Below are 22545 nucleotides of genomic sequence, written 5' to 3' on the forward strand. Positions count from 1 at the left end.
AAGATAAATAAAGGCCATTTTCGTTGGCGTATCAAGTTCTGGGTATCAATATTGTGCTGCGCACCCAAGGAGTTGCTCAAGTACTTAATCTTTTTCCTTTTATATCCCAACCGAAGCTAGAATTTCTGTCCAACTACCAAACACCCCAATATACAATCACCTATCGTATGTTTCTCCTATTATCTCTATAGATATATGCTAACCTATCCACAAGTATCTCAATATCTCGGCACCTGCTTAGGAGCGGAGACCGACGAGGTTCCCTTGGGATTCGTCGCGAAAATGGCGTTGATTGGGCCTACGTAGCTCAGAACCTCCAAGAAGAAGTCAAGTTGAACTACAAGTTCACTTCGATGGGTGTTATTCTGTCTACTCCCTCAGGCGAATACCTGACTCGCGTCGGTGATAGAGTTGCATTGCAACGCCTTCAAAATTCCGAGGACGCTACTCTCGAAATAAAAGCCTTTGGATCTGGCGGGCTAAGTATCCTCCAATACGCCAAATTCCTTAGTGGGGGAAGCTGGCTTTGTATGGACAAGGATGGCAATATCAACGTCAAGAACGATGGGCACCAGCTTATATTTCAAGCCGGGTTCGCCAGCAAGGTCCCTGAGTTTTTGAGGCACGTGGTAAATATATAACGTCAGCACGACGTGAGAGAGGAGCAAGAGCGAAAGGTCAACAGTAGGTGCCGAGTTGGTATCTGGGGGACTATTTGGGAAGACAACAACCGACGAGGTGCCTTGTTTACCGCGATGGGAACAGGGCTAAAGAAAGTTGGTGCCCTGACTGTTCATCGGACCGGTGATACCAATTGGATCTATTCAAAGCCGGAATCAGATGATGCTCTCAGCCTCAAGTCGCGGAGAGAGGGCAAAGGCATTATCCTGTTTACTGACTCGGGCGAAGTCATCTGCCGCTCGGGGCACTGGGTTATACTGAAACACCCTAGTGAGGTCAATACTGCCGATTCCGTTGTTATCCTCGGAAAAAATCAAGATGCTTATTACTACGCTAAATTTGAAGGCGGAGGTGGATGGCTTTGCTTGGATAAGGACGGAGCACTCAACGTCAAGAATGCCGGTGATTGGGTCTACCTCAGACATTCCGGTTTGGGTGCTAAGAGTAGCCTTTAAGAATTAGAACCCTATTTGAAGCATTTCTTATAGCTCATTTAAATACAAGTTTCCGCCATGTGCTTGCTTTCAGAAGTTTCAGTTTTCTGTCGTTATTTTCTTATTTCAGTGTCTCAACTCGGTATACTTACGCCAATGCTTTTGCTACGCAAAGATATGAGGGCCCTTCTAATACTGGAGGTTGTTGCTAGCATCTGGAATTCATCCCAGAAAAAGATAGCCATCTCGTCGAGGTACAGACTAGGTATTTCAAATAGAAGGTCGCAAAGCGCTTCTAACATCAGTAGTGCTATGCTTCGTCTCCGAATGATACGATTTAGAGGGGGTATCGTGTGTGTCTGTTGGGGAATCTGTTTTCGAATATTGTTGTATATACCTCTTTTTCCTTTCCTCCGCAGCCTTTCCAGAATAATCTACCTCTTCGATGGCCAGGCCAGGAGTGGCGGTACTGGCGGCGCGCAGGATTCTCACATCCGGACAATGTCTACCTAACAGCATATGCAGTAACCTTTAGGGGCTGACTGGCATACTGGCTGAAACAGGGCAAATGGTATAGCCCATAAAATCCATCACGGGCGCATGCTTAAGTACCGGCGCACATTGTGATAGTGTGGCTAGGTGCTGTATTTTTTTTTTTCAAGAAAATACCAGTAGATGTAACATATCATGCACTCCGCCTGATGAGGGGAGGCCTAAGCGTGTACATACACGTTAGGCAGTGGCGGCCAAAAGCCTCATGTAATCATCACTGTTGACAAATACTTAAGATTAGCTTTCTTTTTTTGGCCAGCTGGCAGATATGCTGTGTTTCAATCATTTTCACTTACGTAGTCGCTGATTCAACGACCTAGAACCAGGCGACTGAAGTCGAGGGGGTTGTGGATTCCATGCGTCATTCGGCTTACTCATGCAGTACTAGTTTGTTTGTTCAGCTGAGCCGAGCAATTTAGGTGCTCGAAACCTCAATCAGTCATGCCATGCAGATTTTGTTGATCTTTCTAAGCACTAAGGACTATCTTGGAAGCTGAGATGCCTTTTTCTCAGCTCGAGGTGTGGCGGTGTACGTCGTGGGTACAACATTGGGTTTAGGATCACCGGGTCCACAGTAGTTCGATTTGGAGGCGTATCGCGATATGAGATCTGGCTGTTCTGCTGCAACTGGGTCTGGTTCCTACTCGCCGGGTAAATATGGAGTATCTGAAGCAGCCATTTCCACTTCCTCCTCAACCGTCCGACCATATGACCCTTGCAACAGCTAGTTTGAGGGGTCAGTGCTTCGTGGTTCATACCGGGTCTGGCCAAGTCCTATACTAAAAGTGATTCAAGAACGACCGTGCGACAGTCTTGCTAGCTGGGACCCACCCAGCTGAACATGTCCACAACCTTGTTTGGTTTTGATCGTCCCCTCTGTGGTCGTCTATTGGAAAGGCTGAAAGGCGTTGGGGGGGGGGGGTGTGATGTTGGGTGAAATCATATAAATAGATAATCAGGTCCGGTGCTATCTCCTCCTGGGTGTAAACTTCATATTTTGCTCCTCCCTTGTTCTTTTCAACATATATATTTTATCTACTCGTGAACTCTGCAAAAGCCAATATTTTGGTCAAAATGCCTGTTACAGAAATCAATTCGTAAGTGATGTTATAAATTCTTTTGCCTTAAGATAATATTGCTCGGTGTTGAAAGTTCCAATACGATAGGTTTCAAGAATTTCAAGATATCATTAACAGCGATAAGCCCGCTATAATCGACTTCTGGGCAGTATGGTGCGGACCTTGCCGAATGATTTCACCTATTTTCGAGAAGTTCTCGGATGAATCTGGTTCGAGCAATGTCGGATTCTACAAGGTCGATGTCGATGGACAAGAACAAATTGCTCAAGAGGTCGGCATACGTGCAATGCCAACCTTTGCTGTCTTTCGGCACGGGGAAAAGGTTGATGTCTTGACTGGAGCCAATCCATCAGCTTTGGAAAGCCTTGTTCGCACTGCAGCTTCTCTTTAGAGCATGGGAGAAGAAAGGCAGGTTTGCCTCTTATACTGTCTGGGGCTTTTTAGATGAGAAGAGGGAGTGAAGGATGCCAGTCTTTAGGGTACAACTGCTTGTTTCCCGTCCACAACATTGTCCCTTCCCCATAGTAGCTATTCCAATGACCTATATCTGCGCGACCGAATCGTGAATTTCATGTGACCCCCTCTCTTCCTGCGCTACAGCTAGCTTTGCTCTTCAGCTGGATAGAAGTAAGGTAATTTCGATGGTCCGTTTCTGTAACGTACACCGCCACTTCGCCGAGCTGAATAACACTGGCTCCCTACGTATCTGAGATTTTGCGATTGACCTCGAACGCTTAGACCTTTGCGGGGTAGGTCCCCTCCATCCTCTCCCGAATTCCTGTACAATAATGATATATTCCATGAAAACACTTCTAATTACAAAGTATCACTTCAAGTGAAAATTTATTAGTACTAATCACACGCCAAAAAGTCATTCAAGTCATCAGGCCATCAGGTGAATAACTTTTATATTACTTCTTAGCGTTTAAAAATTCTAGTCTCAGAGGATGGTCATTTACGACTTATCCATACATAGAGCAGCGTGTTCTCGGATCCGAGCCGGAACACTATGCATCTGTGTTCACAGGGAATTGTGTTTCGACTCTCACTGTACAGAATTATATGTACATACTTCTCTCTGTTAAGATCGTAGGATCCCAGTGGGGGAGAGCGCTAAGACATTTATCCTCTGCTAATAATGTTAAATAGGCAGAGGGCAGGGGACAGCGAGACAGTGAAACAGAGCGAGCTAGAATAGAAGTCTTTTATCTACTTAATAGTTCCTCAATAAGCAGTTCTTGGGGCTCTAGTCAATACAGATACATTCAATAATGTTGTTTAATAAAGCGCCTGTTAAAGTTTAGTGCTTCCCCAATAGCCCCTAATAAATGGGTCTTTTTGAAGTGACGTAACTCCCCTTTAGAATATGTTGGAATCATGAGTGTAATGTGGGATCGTGTCATGGGAGGTTCAAATTGCGTGGAGCAGCCGGTGTGGTGTGTGTAGGAGCGAGAGAACGAGTATTAGACAAAGTACCGAGGGAGAGCAAGACGGCTTGGTCTTGGTGAACGGAAGACGGAAGCTGCAGGACACATTATCTTATCAACATGTTCTTTTATTTCGTAAGCACTTTCTATTCCGCAAGCTTTCAACATCATCCCCACATACTGTGATTGATATAAGGGAAGTAGCTGTAGGTGGTGGGATTATTTGGGTAGCATATGTCATCCACCACGCCATTTGCCGCTGAGGCCGTATGGCCAAAAGAGACTTCTCCGAAATTCGGGTAATCGCGATCGGCGAAGGGCACAGACTGGACCGGTACGAAGTTTTCAAGATGGAGAGTATCCCAGTAACCGCCATTGCTCTGGCTTTTCTCGTCGTCATCGATCGCTTCCGAGGGGTCAACAGATGCCAATGAGGCTGGCTCATCTGTTACAGGCGGTGGTTCAGCTTGGAAGTTGGGGTGGGAATTGCTTGATGAGCTGTCCACATCGATACTATACTATTTATTGAATAAAATGTTAGTCTCAGGTCAGCTGTGACAGAATTAAGGCAGACTAGCCTTGCCCAGTAAGCTTCTAATCTGTTCTGCAGTGCAGCTATCGACGACACCGCTCAAATATCTTAACATTTTCTCATAATCTTGCACCTTCTCAAAAAGCTGCCCAACTTGCCTATATGACGAGATGGGTAAGCCCATAGAATCAGGGAATCATGATAATGGTCTCAACCTACCTATTGACTTTCTCCCTCCATGCAACAGGATAGACACAGGTCACAGTCAATTCTCGGCACTGCCGACAAATTGGAACTTCACCACTGCATTTAGTCTTGCGCTGCCTGCACGATTCGCAGGCCCTAGCCACCCGCCTGTTGTGACGTGGGACAATCCCCGACTGTCGGGAAATGGCAATTTTGGCATGTTTTGTGTTGGTTTCGGGCCGGACCGTATCGGAGTCCTTGGCCGTTATTGTCGTGGAATTTCCGACCGATGTATGCGAAAGCGGGTGACCAGGTTGCATGGTAGGTATTCCTCTTTGCGGTGCAAGCCCCTCCGTCGGTTTTTGAGATGTATAATTCATAGTCGTGGTGTCCAGAGCCTTTTGAGTTACAAAGTTGATCGATAGATGGATGGTCGCGATACCATTCATGTACAGGGTATCCCGATGTAATGTGGTATGATGTTGAGTTGATCCGCACAAAGGCAGGGTTGGACGTGAACAGCCGGAGCGCCCTCTGGAATAATTAGAGGGTGCATCGAGGCTAATATATGCTCAACGGAGCCAAATGAAATATGTGGATCGAAGATTCGAGGCTCTACAGGAAGCTTAGGCTTTAGATTATGGCATGACAGGTTCCACCTTCCATGAGGTTAATGATGACAGTGGCTCCAGCAGCCCATTGGGTCACTGTAGTGCCACTTATATCAACATCATATAATACCGTATTTTACGCTACCGCTAAATCTTCTGCACTGTGAACATGGGATCTTTCAAATAATTAACAGACTTGATAAGGCGTGTAATACAAATAGTTCTGCCGGTCCAGTACGCATTTACGTCAGCACTTCCGTGAAAGGCAGTAGACCTTATGAAAGTGACGTCATCGATTATGCAACAATTATGAAACTGCAGACAATCGCGGCTAAATCCGCTGGTTCAAACCTTGGCGGGACGTGCCGTGCCATCGGGTCACAGCTTTCCATTGTCATGGGTTCCGCTCGACTCGGATTTTAAGGCGGATTCGCATCGGCCCCAAGTCATGGTCCACATATAGTGGCACCCAAGTAATGCGGCTCAAGGATTTCGAAATCAAAATAAGAGCTGCCTAATTCCATGCTCCTTGCGCTGTCTTATGGAACTCTTGCGGATCCAGTAACCTCCATAGCCCAGTGTTGAAATTCCGATCAGCCTGATAGCCAAAATTAGATCTCTCGCGAACCCCAGAGATCTTGGCATCGATCCTACTTCCAAGGAACTAAGTTTTCAATGTCTCAATCTGCCTCGGGAGACCTTCACCCGTGAATCTATTGCAAACATTTGCTAAGGTGGTTCCCTCGTGAAGACTTGGGTACCATTCATATTCACCAAGACTCTATCTGGCTTCATGCAACCATTCTTCGTATAGTATAGTTGACCATCGGGTGTGGGTGCGACAAATAATTACAAAGACTGTGCATATATAGTTGGTAAAGCTGGCTAAGAAATAGATTTTGCTGCTTTCTGCCGTGGCTAGAAACAGGTTCCCGTCGCCAGCATCACAAAGCATCTTCATCTTGAATACTTCGAGTGGGCTACTCACAATGCTTACTAGAGAAGTACAATAGGCAATACTTGTATTTTCATAGGGTCTGCAGCTTATTTTCTGGAAAGTGGTCAACCCTCGGTGGCCCATCTGATAGCTGCAGAAGTGAGTTTTAGGTCCGTAAGATTTGAGCACCTCATTACTATTATTTGGGAATAGGAATTTGAATATAATATAAACCGATCAATTGCTAGATATAAACACCTACACCTAATATAATACAATGTATCAAAGTCCAATTATTAGACTTAAACTATCACCGAACAAGGTTCTCGAACCACTTCGCGTCACGAGCCCTCTGGACCCGCTCAGCCTTCCTCCTCTGCGCCAAGGCATAGCCACATCCAGCACCGGCAAAGTAACCGCCCAGGTGAGCAGCGTGATCCATCTTGGTAAGTCGAGACAAGGGGAAGACGCCCATGAAGCGAGCTGGTGCCACCATGCTGAACACTTCGGTAGCGACCAGGCAAGCGAGGAAGATCCAGCCCTGGGTCCAGAGAGTTTCTCTCAGCTCGTGGGGCAGTATCCACATGGTGATTTTGTCACTGGTAAAAACCGTAAGTTATGAGCAGAATGTTTGGTAGGAAATAAACTTACTTAGCGTGGTACATGCACCATGCAGCAACGATACCGCTTGTTGCGGCACTAGCACCGAGGGATGTCATACCGAGATAACCTAGCAGCACACTTCTAGACAACGAGGCCAAAGAGCCGAGAGCTCCCGAAGCGAAGTAGATAGCCAAGAAGTTACCACGACCGAGTTCATCGTGGACTCTAGTTCCCATAAGACCCAGAACCATCATGTTAGTCGCCAGATGTCTCCAGGTCTGGTGGCTGAAAGTGCTGCCAATCATACTCGGCGCACTAGGGTAGAACGGAACGATAACGAAGAAGCGGTTGAGCAATCTCCACGAAGGCGGGATGTATTTCCACATCAGGGTAACCGCCACATTAGCACCAATAATAGCTCCGACTGTCGCAGCGGCCGGGGGAATATCGGGCCAAAGACGGTCCTTTCTCGCGGGAGGCTCGTAGGTCGTGGCGAGATAATAGCACAGGCCGAGGGTAAGGAGAACAAATAGGGCCGGTGCCACAAGACGTTGGGCCTGCACGAGTCAGTAAACGCATTCGAACAGATATCAAAAGACTCGTACGGTTGTGACTTCCATGGCCTCAGGATGGTCCAGAGTACCAGCAATATGATGCTTCTGGACCCAAGCAAGATACGGACGCTCATTGGGATCCGCGCGTGGGCGAGCTACGAGCATCAATCAGTAAAGACCCTCACAGACTCCCAACAAAAAAAAAAAGACAGGACAAGAAAACATACCCTCAGTAAGCGCCGACTCCTGGTACTGCTGCAACGAGGTATTTTCTTCCAACTGGCGCTGCAACTTCTCCTGCTCTTCTTTCTCACCATCGAGCCACTTCTGACGCTTTCGCTCCTTCTCAGCAAGCAAGTACTTTTCGTTCTGCTCGCGGGCTTCCTTGAGAACACTCTTCCCGTACGGCGAATCTTCCTCGCCAAGCTCAGCTTCATAGGATCCGCTCTGTGGCTTATACAGACCGAGCCGTTCAGCACGGCGCACGAGCTTCTCCTCGGCCTCGCGGTCCTCCCGCTCAATGCGCGCCATGATGGCGGCATCTTCGTCAACTGGATAGTTCACGCGCAGCCATTCCAGGCAAATATCGAGCTGAGACTGGGGTACGGCGCGAGCGACATCGAGAGGAAGGTCCAAATCCAGCGTTCCCTCTAATCGGCGAGCTTGCAGAACTTCCAGTGTTCTGTTGGCCAGTTTTGGTGATACCTTCGTGCGGTGACCAAAGATAGCCTTGATCTCGAGATCTGAGAGGGACTTATCGAGGAGGGAGTCGGAGGTTGGTTCGGAGTGGGCGGGAGCAGCGGTCTTCTTGGATCTACTCTGGGGAAGAGTGGGTGCGGAGTACCGAGGGAAGAAGCGGAGGGTATTCGGACGGTTTTGCGTTTGGCATAACGTGTTCAACGAGCTGTATAGGCGTCGGGGTGTGCTGTTGTATAGAGATGGTGTGATGCGGAGATCGCGACAGACAGGGCGGAACGTCGCTGGAGGCAGCACGCTCGAGAGCCGGAGCCCCGAGCATGGGATCCGCCATGCGACCCAGATCGCATTGCTCATATCCACTGGAGGGCCTCGGAAGGGTACACGAGGGAGGGCGGGACTGAGCTCAACTTTTTGAACGGCGTTGATGGGCCGGCGGTGGGTTGTTCCGACTCCGGGCTCTCCGCAACTTATGTGGGATGATCTTTTACTATGTTATACCCTCTCAAGTGCTGTCAAAGTCGAACAAAAAGAATTCCAAAAATTTTTCTTTTTGAAACGATCTTATTTGTTTAAGCATGGCTTTTTAATCCTTCTAGTGAATTTTCACTTGGTCATTTTCAAAGCCCAAGTGTCGGTAAAACTTTCTTTGGAAGCATTAAATGGTGAGGAAATTGGACCATAATATATATAAGCAGCAGGTGGGCTCTTCCAGTCCAAGATAAGACAAAGGACTGAGATACAGCTCCACCCAAGCTCATGTAGCCAAAGAAGATAACTTAGAAGCAAATGACTTACTAGTTCATAGCAAGGCACTTTGATATGGTACCGTCGAAAGCCAACCTAAATTGTTGTATACCCCACACGTGATAACCCAGACACGCGGAGAACCAAAGATCTAGCAGAGCCCTCTCCTCAACCTCACAACTCCCTCATCAAGACCTCTTACATCGCTCATCGAGCTGAAAAAACAAACAACGCACCAAAATGTCCTCTGAAAGCCTTCCCATCAATCCCGCCGCCTTCGCCGAAGCAATCAAAGAGCTCCCACTCTCAGCAGTCCACAGCAAACTCCTCGAGCTGCGTAACTCGATCGCACACCTCCACCGATCTAATGCCGAGATGCGCCTGTTCCTAGCCGAATCAGAGGAGACAGAAGAAGAGAAGAAGGAGCTGCAGAGTTACGTTGAGGAGAACGAGGGCGTGGTCGTTTCTATGAGTGTGAGGACTGAGTTGCTTAAGACCGAGCTCGAGAATCGGGGGAAGCCATGGGTTGAAATTGAGGAGAAGGTCGATGAGAATGGAGCGGCTGAGGTGCCAGCGATGAGTGGGACTAGTGAGAATCACAGCTCCAACGGAAATGGGGATGCGGATGCGGATGCGGGGCAGGAGGATGGTGTTTATCTGTGATGGAGCTGGTGAAGAATAAGATGATTGTGATCGCCGAAAATACTGGGTACGCTGCCCGGATAGACCTCTATGTGATAGCCTCAGCGAGACTGCCATCCTACACCCGACACTTTTCCCACCTAAGACTCCACCATTGAGGATACGACCAAATCTCTGGCTGCACTGGACATGCCCGAAGACATCCTCCCGCGGAGATACTCTACACTTGCGAATGGGCTCAAAGATGGAAACACCAGTGTTCTACCAAACCTATTGAAATCACCCAACCACGCTTGAATGACCAGAAGTATAGCTCAGATGGTTTCAGGACTGGCTAATGCTAGCCTCAAATGCAAAGATCATCATAAAATATTCACACCGCATGCTAAATGCTCGCCCCCGGATCTGAGCCTATCGGCAGATTCGCCCGTTTCCCCCGAATGGCAGAAAGAAGAAAGCAGAAACACAAGACAGCGGTCTAACGCCCGGAGAACATGTCGTAGTCGTCACTGATAGAAAATATGGAATTGCGCTCCCGACCCGCGGAGCTCTAGTTGGCAGGTTGCTGGGCCCAGTGGCCACCATTAAGCGCCTCCGGGGGAACCCGCTGCTGCTTGATAAACAGGTCAATCAAGGGCTGCATGGGCTCCATCTCCTTGTCGGTGACCAGCTGGTAATACTTGGCGACGGTGACGAAGTGCACGAAGCACATGTTCAAGATGTCGTGTTTGTTGATGTGCCAGAAGGGGCTCAGCCAGTGGGCATGGTACAGATGCGCGTAGCAACGGAACATCTGCTTCATGATACCCTGGCAGTCCTTGTAGAAGGTCTGAGGGAACCCACTGGATTTTCCAATCCATTCGTCTGGGTTGCTATTCGCTCCAACCGGTGTTGAGGGGTCTGTAGGGGTAGCGGGAGGAGCTCCGGTGGCGGCGGCGTCCTTGATTGAGGAGGTTTCGGGAATGCCGTTGACATTCTCAGTGGGGAACATAACGGGATCATGGATCTTGCTGATGATCCACTTCTCGACGCGGTTGATGAATTTAGGTGCGGAGATCTTAGCTGCGCGGCCGTCCACAAGCCATGTGTAGGTCAATCTAGATGATGGTGATCAGCCTCTACCCCGGATTCCAGTATCTACCCCACCATATGTCACATACCTTCCAGCGGACATTGTGGGACATGTGCTCTCATTGCAAATGGGGAAGCCCGTGACAGCGTTCACCTCCTGGATGACCTGGAGCATGCCGTGGAGTAGACGATATTGTTCAACAACTGCCCCGCATTAGCATTGCATACCCAGTGTTCCCAGCACATTCAGCCAACTTACTCTGATGAGCCAACCACTCGCCAAGCTCCACATTCTTCGGACAGGCACAAAGGGTCAAGAAGTTACCCCTAACGTTCAACGGAGCGTACTTCTCTTGGAAGAAGTATTTAGGGGCATCGGGGTCATTTGCGGTGAGGCCTTCAACGGACAAGCTGTTGGACAACGAGGGCGAGTTCGACATGGCGCTCTGGGGAGCCTGAGCTTGCGCCGGGCTCTTAGGAGGGTTTTTGTTGTTTCCTCCCCTGCCAAACCCTTGGCGACTGAGGGGCGAGTTAGTAGAGGTAGATAAGGAAAGTTGGAGTAAGACAAATGAAAGAAAGAGAATGGAGATAGGGAGAAAAATGAGGATGTGAGAAAGTGAGAAACAGGGCTATTAAACTTTTGGAGGGGACTGCAGGTGTTTGTCTCCGCGAGTACTTCAATGCAGCAATGCAGTATGGAGGGGTGAAGGAGGCAACACAAGTCTCAGGGATAAATAGCAACACAGGGTAGAACTTACACGCTCTGGAAGAAATTAGACATAATTGAATCAGACGGGTCAAAATTCCCTGAAGCAACAAGATTGAAGCAACGTGGAACGCGAGACGGTGAAGGAGGAGCTGGTCTCCTTTCTGCTGCTTAAACTCCTTTGGGTGGCTCGGTCTCGGATCATCGTGTTCTTCCGTCCATCGTGGAAGCCGACCTTCAACTTCTGTCGCGCGGCTCAACTGTCTTATCCCTCCATTTCTTTCCTTTCGTTCTTCCTACAGCGTACAGTCTTTCAGTCATGTCTGACTCCGAGGAAGACGCTGTCCGACGCCCCGGCCGCGCCGGCGCCAGTCACCAAAGTCCTGCGCCCAGCGACAACGGCTCCAATGGCGATGACAAAGACCTGTTCGGCGATGATCAAATGGACGAGGACAATGACGCGGACCTGTTTGGGTCTGAGGACGAGGATGGAGGTGCAGACAATAAGTATGGCATTCCTTGAGAGGCTGTGAACTGGCGCAAAGCTAATAAACTGCCAGCCGAGCTCACCGCACCTTGGACGACGAGCAATTGGATTCGGGAGACGATGACAACCGCTATGACCGACGCGATCGGATGGATGAGGCGGCTGACGACGACGGTTTCGGTGAGACAGTCAACATCATGGACGTAGGCCTTGCGCGGGCGCCGGTACCAGCGACCAATGATGGCCAGGTATGCAGACATGGAAACCAGACGCTGAATTGAGCGTGGGCTAATTTCGTTTGATAGGTGTATACTGTGCGTGTACCCGATTTCCTGTCCGTTGAGTCGGAGGAGTTCAACCCCGAGACATACGTTGCGCCTCCGTATTCCACAGCTGCCACGTCGTTATGCTGGCGGAAAGACCCAAATGACGAGACCCAGTTGCAGTCAAATGCTCGATTCATCCAATGGGAGGATGGGTCTATCACACTTCAGCTTGCCTCTGCCCCGCAAGAACAATACACCACCTCATTGAAGCCGCTCGCACCTCTCTCCAAGTCTGGCGAGTACAACACGAAACTCGATTCGCACGTTTATCTCGGTGCTGCGGTCGAGACTGCCTCTGTGTTCCGATTGACCTCTCATGTCACACACGGTATGACCATTCAACCAACCACCCTGGAATCCGACGACGCTGTCCAGCGACTCCAGGAGTCCTTGGCTCTCGCTGCCCGCGGCAGCAAGCAGACTGCGGATGGAACTGCGCCTTTGATCGATACGAAGGTAGATCCTGAGATGGCCGCGCGCAAGGCAGAGCTTATGGAGAAGGATGCCATGAAGGCCGAGCGCCGCCGCCAACAGCTCGAGGACCGCGAGGCAGACCGGACTGGTCGCCGCGCAGCTGCTTCCCGGCCTATGGCATCGGGTCTCAGTGTCGGCGACCTCGAGAGTGGTGGTATGCGCACTACTCGACCCCAGAAGCGTCGTCCCAACCGCCGTGGCGAGATCTACTCCGACGACGAGGAAGATTACGGTCGGGGTGCTCGCTCTCGCGAGGACGAGTATGATGAGGACGATGGTTTCTTGGTCGGTAGTGATGAAGAGGAAGAGGTGGTGGATGACGATGACGAGGAAGAGCTTATGGACGATGATATAGATGCCGAGGGCGAGGCCGACGAGGACGCTGCGCCTGCGAAGCCTCGAAGCAAGCCAGTGCCCAGGGAGGGCACACCTCCAGCTCGGAAGAAGAACCGCTATGTCGTGGACGATGATGACGAGGACGAGTGATCTCCCAAAATCTTTGATATCTTTTTTTTTCTTTTCTCCATTAGGCCTTTCATGGCCCGGGCGTCACAATTACAAAGGCTGGCATTGATGATTGAGTTATAACTGCTACTTGTGACTACAAGGTGCATCCTGTACACCAAAAATTTAATGAAATGATCAATGATCCCATCGATTCCACGACACACAGTAGTTCGTGAATTTGTAGTCGTTTCAAGTAAATAAGAAGAGAAAATTTTTGCTCAGACATAGGAGATCGATGCAATTAACAAAACGCAAACCCAATGAACCTCAACTCCATCATCCAATCGTTTGGTCCAAACCACCCATTAAATCGACTCAGGCGTCAAGTTATCAGGGAAAACACCGTCGGGAAACTCAGACGGATCAAAGTTGAACTTGGCAATAACAGCCCTCGCACTCCCAACAACCCTTAGACATAAGAGCTCCTTCTCTTCATGCTGAGCATGATCCTCATTCTCTTGGGACACAAGCGGATCACAAGACGCTAAAGGATTCATAGGATTGAATCCCTTGAACGGGTGTTGACCCGGTTCATGCCATCGACGCTGGCGATTCTCAACCTCTGCAATGAGCGACAATAAGCTCGGTTGATCAGAGCATCTCGTGACGGCGTCGGCTTCAAGACCACCGCCGATAACAGCACGGCGGACGATCTGATGGAGCCAGATGTTCCAAGCTTGCGCTGGATCTTCACTTTGCAACACGCGCGCGACATACTCGGGTGATGCGGATTGAGGGCCTAGTTCGGAAGCATCGCTGTGATATACCCGCAGCCAGGCATCCGCGACGACAGTCAGAAGGGTACCGGTGAACATGACATTTTGGACGCCAGTAGCGAAGACCTTTGGACAAGCTTCACAGCGGATGACGCTTTGTGCTGTTCGTGCGGCGATATAGAGAGAACAGAGAATGTGGGAGTTGACGGGGAAGGCGGAGAGGGAGGAGATATGGCTGAGACATAGGTATAGATATGACAAGCAGGTGCATTGGGGCGTGGGGTCGGAGGGACTGGAGACGGGAGGCGTAAGAGGGAGGGCATCTATGTTGTCTTGGAGAGTTGTATGGACCGGATACAGGCTAGATGTGGCTTCTGTAACTGTCGAGAAATCTGGCCAGGGACTTTCGGACTGTGGAACAGGGAGATTTGGATTTTTGGGGCGTTCTTGCCATTTTTGGTTGTCTTGATCTCCGAGTATATCGTTCGATGTATTCATAGCGTGTAGCCCCTGCCAGAAGATTTGTGGACAAAGCTGTGCCGCCATATCTGGTAATGTGGACTGTTCGTCTTGAGAATACTTCGGCGGGGTTACCTCTGGACTGGGCCAGACGTTGGCATGTGTGGAGAAGTCGGGTGCATCTTCGTCTTCGCGAGCTCTTTTTTTGGGTGGGCGACCCATTTGTTTCTGCACAGAATAGTGACATGTGATAGACTGTTTCAAACAGCGAGTGCACCCGGTCAATTCGCCCGAGCACTTGAGCTTTCGCTTTCCTGCAGAGAGTATACTATTAGCGCAGATCCGGGATGGCACCGGGCTAGGACCTACTGCACTCGTCGCAGGCCGCATGTCGCTTAGGCCCATTTATCGAAGCCAGGAGATTTTCGTTAAGCAACGATGCCCCCAAAGACTCAGTCATGGTTGTTTGGATATTTCCAACATCGAAAAGTACAAAAGAAAGATGATTATCAGCGCTTAAGTCATCGATAGGCGATAAGAGGGGCGGTCAGTCATGTGGGCGGTGAGTGGTGAACCCAATTGGACGAAGAAAAAAAAATCTCGGGATCAACAGAGTCGCAGCAGATTCGACATCTACGCAATGGCGAAACTGGACACCAAGGCCTCGAAAAAGCGCAAGGCTGTCACCCGCGATGTGGAGGAAGAAGCGGGTGTCTTTTCTGGCGATGAACTGAGCGCAGAGAACCTCGATGGAACTCTTTCGGACTCCGCCAACGACCTGTCGGAGAGCGAAGACGACGACAGCGAGTCGGAAATTGAGTTGATTGACGACTACAGCTCCGAGGAAGAGGAGGATGAAGAGCCCGAGCTCGACAGTGATGGCATCCCCTCTGATACTGAGACCATGTCTACCAAGGCCACCAGTGTCGACCACGATTCCAACGTTCGAGTTGTCAAGGACGCCAATGGAAACGAACGCTATCTTTACGACGAAATTAACCCGGATGACAACTCCGACTATTCGGATGTCGAAGAGAATGGCAACACTATTGGCGATATCCCTCTGACCTTCTACGATCAGTACCCTCACATCGGCTACGACATCAATGGCAAGAAGATTATGCGCCCTGCCAGAGGTGAGGCTCTGGATGCATTGCTTGACAGTATCGAGATCCCCAAGGGCTGGACCGGTCTTACGGATCCCTCTACCGGAAAGCCTCTAGAGCTCAGCCAGGAAGAATTGGAGCTGCTGAAGAAGGTGCAGATGAATGAGACCACTGTTGATGGGTACGATCCTTATGAGCCCACCATCGAATGGTTCTCTAGCCAGAAGGAGATCATGCCCCTCAGCGCTCGTCCTGAGCCCAAGCGCCGTTTCGTGCCTTCCAAGCATGAGCAAAAGCGTGTGATGAAGCTCGTCAAGGCCATCCGTGACGGCCGTATCCAGCCTTACCGGCCTCCGGAGGAGCGCGAAGAGAAGGACGATGATCTCGTCAACTACGACCTGTGGGCTGACGAGGTTCCGCGCCCTGATCACATCATGCACATTCCTGCGCCTAAGCTTCCGCCTCCCGGTTATGAGGAGAGTTACCACCCTCCTCAGGAGTATCTCCCTAGCAACAAGGAGCGCAAGGAGTGGGAGACCATAGACCCTGAGGACCGCGAGCAGGACTACCTGCCCAACGACTTCGGCTCCCTCCGCAGGGTTCCTGGATACGATAACTTCGTCCAGGAGAAGTTTGAGCGTTGCCTGGATCTGTACCTTGCTCCCCGTGTCCGGAGAAGCAAGCTCAACATCGATCCCGAGAGCCTTTTGCCCAAGCTGCCCAGCCCCGAGGAGCTCAAGCCGTTCCCTACTGCCTGCGCAGCCGTGTTCCCGCGGACACAAGGGCCGTGTCCGTTCGCTCAATGTGGACCCTACTGGTATCTGGCTTGCCACTGGTGGTGACGATGGTACTATTCGTGTCTGGGAACTTCTCACCGGCCGTCAATTGTGGAGTGCCAAGCTCAGCGATGAAGATGCAGTCAACGTTGTCCGCTGGCGACCAGGCAAGGATTCCGTTATCCTTGCTGCCGCCGCGGGTGACGACGTCTTCCTTTGCGTACCTCCGATTGCCGATCCCGAAATTGAGAAGACCAGTCTGGATATTATCGACGCTGGCTGGGGTTACGCCGCATCGCAGCCTCCTCCCAGTGCCGCCGAGGCCAACAAGAAGAGCACACCTCCTTCATGGACCCGTCCTTCATCCGAGCTAGGCGACGCCGGTGTGTGCGCAGTCATCCCTCTTCGGTACATCGCCAAGTCGATCTCCTGGCACCGCCGTGGTGACTACTTTGTCACCGTCTGCTCAGGCGCCTCTACACCTGCCTCCGTTGCGATCGCCATCCACACTGTCTCCAAGCACATCACGCAATTCCCCTTCCGACGCCGTCTCAAGGGTGGTGGCCCCCCCCAGACAGCCCACTTCCACCCCTCGAAGCCGATCCTGTTCGTCGCCAACCAGCGCTCCATCCGTGGATACGATCTCTCCCGCCAGCTCCTGGTCAAGATCCTCCAACCTGGTGCCCGCTGGATCTCCTCTTTCGACATTCACCCCACCTCGTCCAGTGCATCCGGTGGTGACAACATCATCGTGGGATCCTACGATCGCCGCCTTCTCTGGCACGATCTTGACCTGTCAGCCCGCCCCTACAAGACCCTCCGCTACCACCGCAAGGCTATTCGTGCCGTCAAGTTCCACCCCGGTGGTCGGTACCCGCTGTTCGCGGATGCCAGTGACGATGGATCCCTGCAGATCTTCCACGGCAGCGTTACGGGCGACATGCTCAGCAATGCTAGCATTGTTCCCCTCAAGGTCCTCAAGGGTCACAAGATCACGGCCGAGCTCGGAGTCTTGGATATCGACTGGCATCCTCGTGAAGCGTGGTGTGTCAGTGCCGGCGCCGACGGAACATGTCGCTTGTGGATGTAATTATGGTGCTTGGTTTTTGTGCATGATACTCTTATTCTGGCGTCTTGTTTCTCGTTATATGTATGTGCATAGTTTTTCGCTTTGTATAGCCATCTTAAAAGTTGTTCCAATATAAGGTTCATATATCAATTATTTTTGAACTGTATTCAACATTCGATGCTAATTACAGCCTGATCGAGAAGAAAATCTAAACAAGCCTACATACATACTTGATGTTTCAGTTCTTTCGTGACGTCTTCTGAGCATCTCTCCAAAGCCCTTTTGAGACCTCTTACTGTTTCTTTCCAAGGTGTCCCCTGGAATGACTTCGAAAACATCTGAGGATAAGCCAAGGTTGTCTATCTAGAACCTATTGTGTTACATCTCCGATCTGGCTGGACAAGACACTTGATCCCTATCGTAAGCTCTATTGTGATTTTCCAAGGTGAATATGTGCATAGAAGAGGTATCCCAAAGGATAAAAATAAATGTTCAGACATGAGTAGATGTGATCTCAACAATGTATTAGACACCTGAACCCCAGTCGCGCCGCAGCTTCTCATACTTCTTCATATCAGTGACACTGGGACGAATGAAAGACTTAGCAGCAACAAAGTCCTCGTATTTGATATTGTCGCGACGCTTGATAGCCATGTAACCAGCACGGCGTAGGAGACTGCCCAAATCAGCACCACTGTATCCCTCACACTCCTCAGCGAGTCTCATGAGATCATCATTAAAGTCAATGCGCAGCTTGCGAACCAGAGTCCTCAGGATATCCACACGCTCAAGCGGCGAAGGAAGGTTAACGAAGAGCAGAGTTTCGAGACGACCAGGACGAAGCATGGCAGGGTCAATGATATCAGGCCGGTTAGTAGCTGCGATAACATAGATACCCTGGCGACTGCTGCCCAAACCATCGAGCTCGGTGAGAAGGGTGTTGACGACGCGAGCAGAAGCCTCAGAGAGACTATCGTCACGACGGGGCACGAGGGCATCGAGCTCATCGAAGAAGATAACGCAGGGAACAGAGGATCGGGCTCGGACGAAGACCTGGCGCACAGCACGTTCGGATTCACCGACGAACTTGTTCAGCAGCTCTGGACCCTTGACGCTGATGAAGTTGGCGCGGGACTCGTTGGCCACGGCCTTGGCCAGCAGTGTCTTACCGCAACCTGGCGGACCCCATAGGAGGACACCCGTGGGTGCGGTGATACCGACCTGAGCGTAGATTTCAGGGTTCCTGATGGGCTCGGTGATGGCGGTGGCCAATTCATCGCGGATACCGCTGAGAGCACCGATATCCGCCCAGGTGGTATCGGGGACTGTGGCAAAGCCTTCACGCTTGGAGGAGGGTTGAATCTTGGGAAGTGCAGTGAAGAAGTCTGCATTGGAGACGAGAACGGTCTCGATCTCCTCGCCGATGGGATTCTCCTTAGCGTGCTCGATCAGACGACGGAGCTCTCGGACCTTAGGGCTAAGGTCATCCAGTTCTTCGATTTCCATCTCCTCCCCGCTGTTCGCTTTCAAGATCGCCAAGTACCGCTTAATGGCAGCCGCACCGGCCGTTGAAACGAGGTCGTTAAGATCGGCTCCAACAAAACCGGCGGTTCGATTAGCCAGAGTCTTGAAGTCAAGACCATCTGCCAGGCGTAGCTTGCGCGTGAGTGTGCGCAGAATTCGTTCTCTGGCAGGCTCCGAGGGAACGGTCATGTTGATTTCCTTGTCGAAGCGACCACCACGACGCAAAGCTGCGTCCAGACTATCCGGGCGATTTGTAGCCGCAAGTACAATCACGGGTTTGCCATCGGTCTTCTCGAGAGAGATATCATCCATGCATGTCAAAAGCTGAGCGACAATTCGCTTTTCCATTTCTCTCTGGGCGCTCTCACGCTTAGGAGTAATGGCGTCAATCTCATCAATGAAGATCAAGCAGGGAGCAATCTTCTTGGCTTCGTCGAAATACTCACGCAGGGCCTTCTCGGATTCACCGGACATACCGGAGACGACAGACGGTGCCGAGATGGAAATGAAAGGTACACCCAACTCTGCTGCGAATGCATTGGCGATCATGGTCTTACCACAACCCGGAGGGCCATGCAATAAGACACCACGCGGCGGCTGAACATTAGACGACAAGTAGACCTGCGGCCGAGTCATGGGCAGGATGACCAGATCGCCCAATTCCTGGACCACGTCGTCCAGACCTCCCAAATCTGCGAGGCTGACGTGTGTAGGTGGTGACCGGTCTACCGCCTCGCCCTTTCGTCGCTTAGATACAGACTCTCCGCCTTCTCTCCTTCTCTTCGAGGGTTTGCTGGAGGCTCCATCTTCGGTCTTTTTGGACGGGGTTGCTTTCGTAGTCGCCCACTGACCGACAATGCTTTGGTTCAGGCCATTGGGTTCCTAATAATTGAGCACGATTAGTATATTTATGTGCCGAGCAAAATTTGGTGGGTTCTGCATACCGTAGCCGCCGGGTCGTCCAGGCCCTCAAAGTCACCCTCAACTGTATCATCCTCCTCATCGGCCTCATCAGCCTGCAACACAGCCAGAACTCTCTCCAGGCTATCCTCCAAAGATCTCTTCTGCTGGCGCTTCAAGCTCGAATTCGACTTCTTGATCTGGTCATACAGCATCTGAACTGACAGACGGGTGTCGGGGTTGTCGTCGATAATCTTGCGCACAACCTGGTAGACCTGCACCGGGAGTTAATACAGAAATCCTCGAAGCCAAACCACAGCACATACATCACGGTCCAAGCTCTGACTGAGGGTCGGTCTGCCCCCGCGGTTCCTGGGCGCCATGGTGGACTTTTTTTCTGAACGATAACACAATCAGGAAAAAAATTGGGGAAGCGGAAGAAGCACCGCATTGAAAAATACGTGTATTTCGGAGACCCGCGATACCGCCCCACGTCATTCTCTCCCGACTTGATCTTGTTGACTTTCAACATGCGAGATGGGAAACACCGGCAGTTCGCAGAAGATCTCATCGCAGGATCGGTGAGTTCATCTCTTGCCAGAGATTAATCTCCTGGGAAAATCACACACAGAAGCTTCCGACAGGACACAGTTGCGAAGTGTTCCCCTCACGAGAACCCTCTACGACCTACCCCAGACCCATCGCCAGGCTAACCATCTACATTTCGGCCATAGGGCGATTCTAGATCTCAAGAACCAACGTGATAAGATTAAACAATACCAAGTCCGCATTACCGTCCTCACCGATCGCGAAACCGAGATCGCGCGACAATGTCTCGCCCGCAATGATCGGCGGCGTGCGCTGCTCGCGCTCCGGCGCAAGAAGTACCAGGAAACGCTGCTAGATAAGACCAATAGCCAACTTCTGCAGCTGGAGCAGCTTACTAGCCAAGTTGAGTTTGCGCTGGTGCAGAAAGATGTCATGTATGGCTTGCAACAGGGAACCCAGGTGTTGCAGACGATCAATAGGGAGATGGGCGGCATCGAGGGCGTGGAGAGACTGATGGGGGAGAATGAGGAGGCGCGCGCTTATCAAGAAGTAAGTTCGGAATATGTCTTAGCAAGACTAGGATACTAATGGCTTGATAGGAGGTGAGCCGCATGCTCGAGGGCAATCTGTCGAACCAGGATGAGGACGAAGTCGAGGACGAGCTGGAGGCGTTACGGCTTGAGGTTGCTCCCAAGGTTCCTCAACAACCAGTTCTACCCGACGCTCCTGTACAGCAGCCTGTTACATCCGTACCTGAGCGTGAGGAGGTTGTCGAAGAAACGCGGACAGCCCTGCCTGCATGATAAAAGTCATGTCTTTGATTTACCTTGATCAGCATTTGAACGGCGTTGGAGGCTTTTGTTTTGAATTGTTCATCATTCATTATTGTTGGCGTGTAGACTCATAATACATTGGATCCCATTCCATTCCATCCCATCATAATCTCCTAGATCATTTCTTCCTATCGTGATTACTGACCGGGCATGACACGGCTTCCAAAGTCATTGAGACCAGGGATAGAGACGTGGTCATTAGGGTTCGCAGCAGCTTCGTACAAGAAGCTGACAGGTTCACGGTTCAATGCCATGAACTGGCCCTTGAAACCGATATATCCAACCTTGGTGACATCATCCTCGCCATCTGTCCAATTGTCCTCGAAGAAGAGCGTGACTGATGTGGTGGTGTTCCAATGGGCGCGGTTTAGCGGGAGCTCGAACACATCGGCACCGGCCACGGGCTGGGGGACTTCGATGGTCTGAGTAGGGGAGAGCTCCGAAGCAGTTGAGAAGTCGAGGTCATCGCGGTTCTTGAACAGTTTTACGGTCTTGGGGGCAGCGGCGGTAGGCGCAGTGTAAAGGAGCAGGGAATGAAGTTTGACCTGGCCAGTGAAGCTGGCGTTCTGGATTAGCTTTTTGCTTTGGAAACGAGGGGCACATGGCAGGGTTCGGAGTTTATGACGCGCGTCAAGAAGTGAAACGACACGTCTCAAATCGAAATAGACAAGGGTTAGGTTCAGTTACTCACGGGATATACATCAGCAGCTGCTCATCGGCATCACTCTCTAACTCGGGCTTGTCATTCAGTCTCTCAGCCCAGGTTTTCTGGACAATAGCAGCGCCGCCCTTTTCGGTCGCCTCTATTTGAACGGTCAGTATATCGCCGAAACTGAGCAGCGGGGCTCAAAATGATCTTTACCATTAAGAGTAGTGATTGAGTCAAAGTCGATCTGCGAATAAAGCAGGGACTGGAGCGCGGGGGTGATATCGTTCGAGTGGTCATGCTCGCCCTGGCAGTGGCCGCCGCCGCCGTGATGGTGATGGTGGTCCGACATGGTGAATAAAACTGCTAGATGCAGTCGAAGCTGTAAAAGATTCCGAAAGGAGACATGAGGACCAAAATAAATCTTCAGTTGAGAGCGGATATTCTCCACATCCCGTGACGTCGATCACCAGGGGTGGAGAACCTTAACAGTTGAGTGAACCACAGCCGGATCTTGAATATAATACCAATGGTTCTAAATAAGCAGCTGTGAATTATCTACCCAGACGTATTTGACGCTAATGAAATAGACAAGTTTAAAAGAGGTCTTAATGGAGGAGTCTACGGAGGTGCCCAGAAAGAGCTTGAGAATGAATTGAAGAATCATTTGTTTCGGCCTATTTGAATTACCTTCTTGGTCAGGCTATAACGGATA

The 22545-nt window shown here is 50.7% G+C and overlaps 11 protein-coding genes across 11 annotated transcripts; 6 read left to right on the top strand and 5 right to left on the bottom strand.

Moving 5' to 3' along the window:
- Positions 1 to 353: 353 nt before the first annotated feature.
- N7443_009672 (uncharacterized protein) lies at positions 354 to 1136 on the top strand (the record flags this gene model as incomplete). The annotated part of the gene is given in 2 exon segments (XM_056889728.1): positions 354 to 629; positions 648 to 1136. 2 exon segments carry the CDS (start codon positions 354 to 356, stop codon positions 1134 to 1136), a joined length of 765 nt encoding a protein of 254 aa, XP_056736219.1.
- A 1605-nt stretch (positions 1137 to 2741) lies between these two features.
- N7443_009673 (thioredoxin family protein) lies at positions 2742 to 3137 on the top strand (the record flags this gene model as incomplete). The annotated part of the gene is made up of 2 exons (XM_056889729.1): positions 2742 to 2764; positions 2834 to 3137. 2 exons carry the CDS (start codon positions 2742 to 2744, stop codon positions 3135 to 3137), a joined length of 327 nt encoding a protein of 108 aa, XP_056736220.1.
- A 3612-nt stretch (positions 3138 to 6749) lies between these two features.
- N7443_009674 (rhomboid protease PCP1) lies at positions 6750 to 8649 on the bottom strand (the record flags this gene model as incomplete). Its single annotated transcript, XM_056889730.1, has 4 exons — positions 6750 to 7038; positions 7091 to 7599; positions 7648 to 7751; positions 7824 to 8649. 4 exons carry the CDS (start codon positions 8647 to 8649, stop codon positions 6750 to 6752), a joined length of 1728 nt encoding a protein of 575 aa, XP_056736221.1.
- Positions 8650 to 9279: 630 nt separating this feature from the next.
- On the top strand, positions 9280 to 9702 carry N7443_009675 (uncharacterized protein; the record flags this gene model as incomplete). Its single annotated transcript, XM_056889731.1, has 1 exon — positions 9280 to 9702. The coding sequence occupies one exon, from the start codon at positions 9280 to 9282 to the stop codon at positions 9700 to 9702; it is 423 nt and encodes a 140-aa protein (XP_056736222.1).
- Positions 9703 to 10231: 529 nt separating this feature from the next.
- N7443_009676 (Mob1/phocein family protein) lies at positions 10232 to 11533 on the bottom strand (the record flags this gene model as incomplete). The annotated part of the gene is made up of 4 exons (XM_056889732.1): positions 10232 to 10778; positions 10842 to 10956; positions 11012 to 11271; positions 11511 to 11533. The coding sequence occupies 4 exons, from the start codon at positions 11531 to 11533 to the stop codon at positions 10232 to 10234; spliced, it is 945 nt and encodes a 314-aa protein (XP_056736223.1).
- A 244-nt stretch (positions 11534 to 11777) lies between these two features.
- On the top strand, positions 11778 to 13231 carry N7443_009677 (Paf1-complex subunit LEO1; the record flags this gene model as incomplete). Its single annotated transcript, XM_056889733.1, has 3 exons — positions 11778 to 11965; positions 12019 to 12193; positions 12251 to 13231. 3 exons carry the CDS (start codon positions 11778 to 11780, stop codon positions 13229 to 13231), a joined length of 1344 nt encoding a protein of 447 aa, XP_056736224.1.
- Positions 13232 to 13557: 326 nt separating this feature from the next.
- On the bottom strand, positions 13558 to 14887 carry N7443_009678 (Zn(II)2Cys6 transcription factor rglT; the record flags this gene model as incomplete). The annotated part of the gene is made up of 2 exons (XM_056889734.1): positions 13558 to 14741; positions 14797 to 14887. The coding sequence occupies 2 exons, from the start codon at positions 14885 to 14887 to the stop codon at positions 13558 to 13560; spliced, it is 1275 nt and encodes a 424-aa protein (XP_056736225.1).
- A 180-nt stretch (positions 14888 to 15067) lies between these two features.
- On the top strand, positions 15068 to 17399 carry erb1 (ribosome biogenesis protein ERB1; the record flags this gene model as incomplete). The annotated part of the gene is given in 2 exon segments (XM_056889735.1): positions 15068 to 16297; positions 16317 to 17399. The coding sequence occupies 2 exon segments, from the start codon at positions 15068 to 15070 to the stop codon at positions 17397 to 17399; spliced, it is 2313 nt and encodes a 770-aa protein (XP_056736226.1).
- A 504-nt stretch (positions 17400 to 17903) lies between these two features.
- Positions 17904 to 20185, bottom strand: N7443_009680 (putative AAA family ATPase/60S ribosome export protein Rix7; the record flags this gene model as incomplete). The annotated part of the gene is made up of 3 exons (XM_056889736.1): positions 17904 to 19784; positions 19847 to 20077; positions 20129 to 20185. The coding sequence occupies 3 exons, from the start codon at positions 20183 to 20185 to the stop codon at positions 17904 to 17906; spliced, it is 2169 nt and encodes a 722-aa protein (XP_056736227.1).
- A 154-nt stretch (positions 20186 to 20339) lies between these two features.
- Positions 20340 to 21154, top strand: N7443_009681 (ESCRT-III subunit protein VPS20; the record flags this gene model as incomplete). Its single annotated transcript, XM_056889737.1, has 3 exons — positions 20340 to 20383; positions 20477 to 20900; positions 20954 to 21154. The coding sequence occupies 3 exons, from the start codon at positions 20340 to 20342 to the stop codon at positions 21152 to 21154; spliced, it is 669 nt and encodes a 222-aa protein (XP_056736228.1).
- Positions 21155 to 21321: 167 nt separating this feature from the next.
- On the bottom strand, positions 21322 to 22182 carry N7443_009682 (PITH domain-containing protein; the record flags this gene model as incomplete). Its single annotated transcript, XM_056889738.1, has 3 exons — positions 21322 to 21742; positions 21876 to 21987; positions 22047 to 22182. The coding sequence occupies 3 exons, from the start codon at positions 22180 to 22182 to the stop codon at positions 21322 to 21324; spliced, it is 669 nt and encodes a 222-aa protein (XP_056736229.1).
- Positions 22183 to 22545: the final 363 nt, after the last annotated feature.

The sequence above is a fragment of the Penicillium atrosanguineum genome, assembly GCF_028827265.1.
Source record: "Penicillium atrosanguineum strain IBT 20685 chromosome Unknown utg000008l_segment0_segment0, whole genome shotgun sequence".
Lineage (NCBI taxonomy): Eukaryota > Fungi > Ascomycota > Eurotiomycetes > Eurotiales > Aspergillaceae > Penicillium > Penicillium atrosanguineum.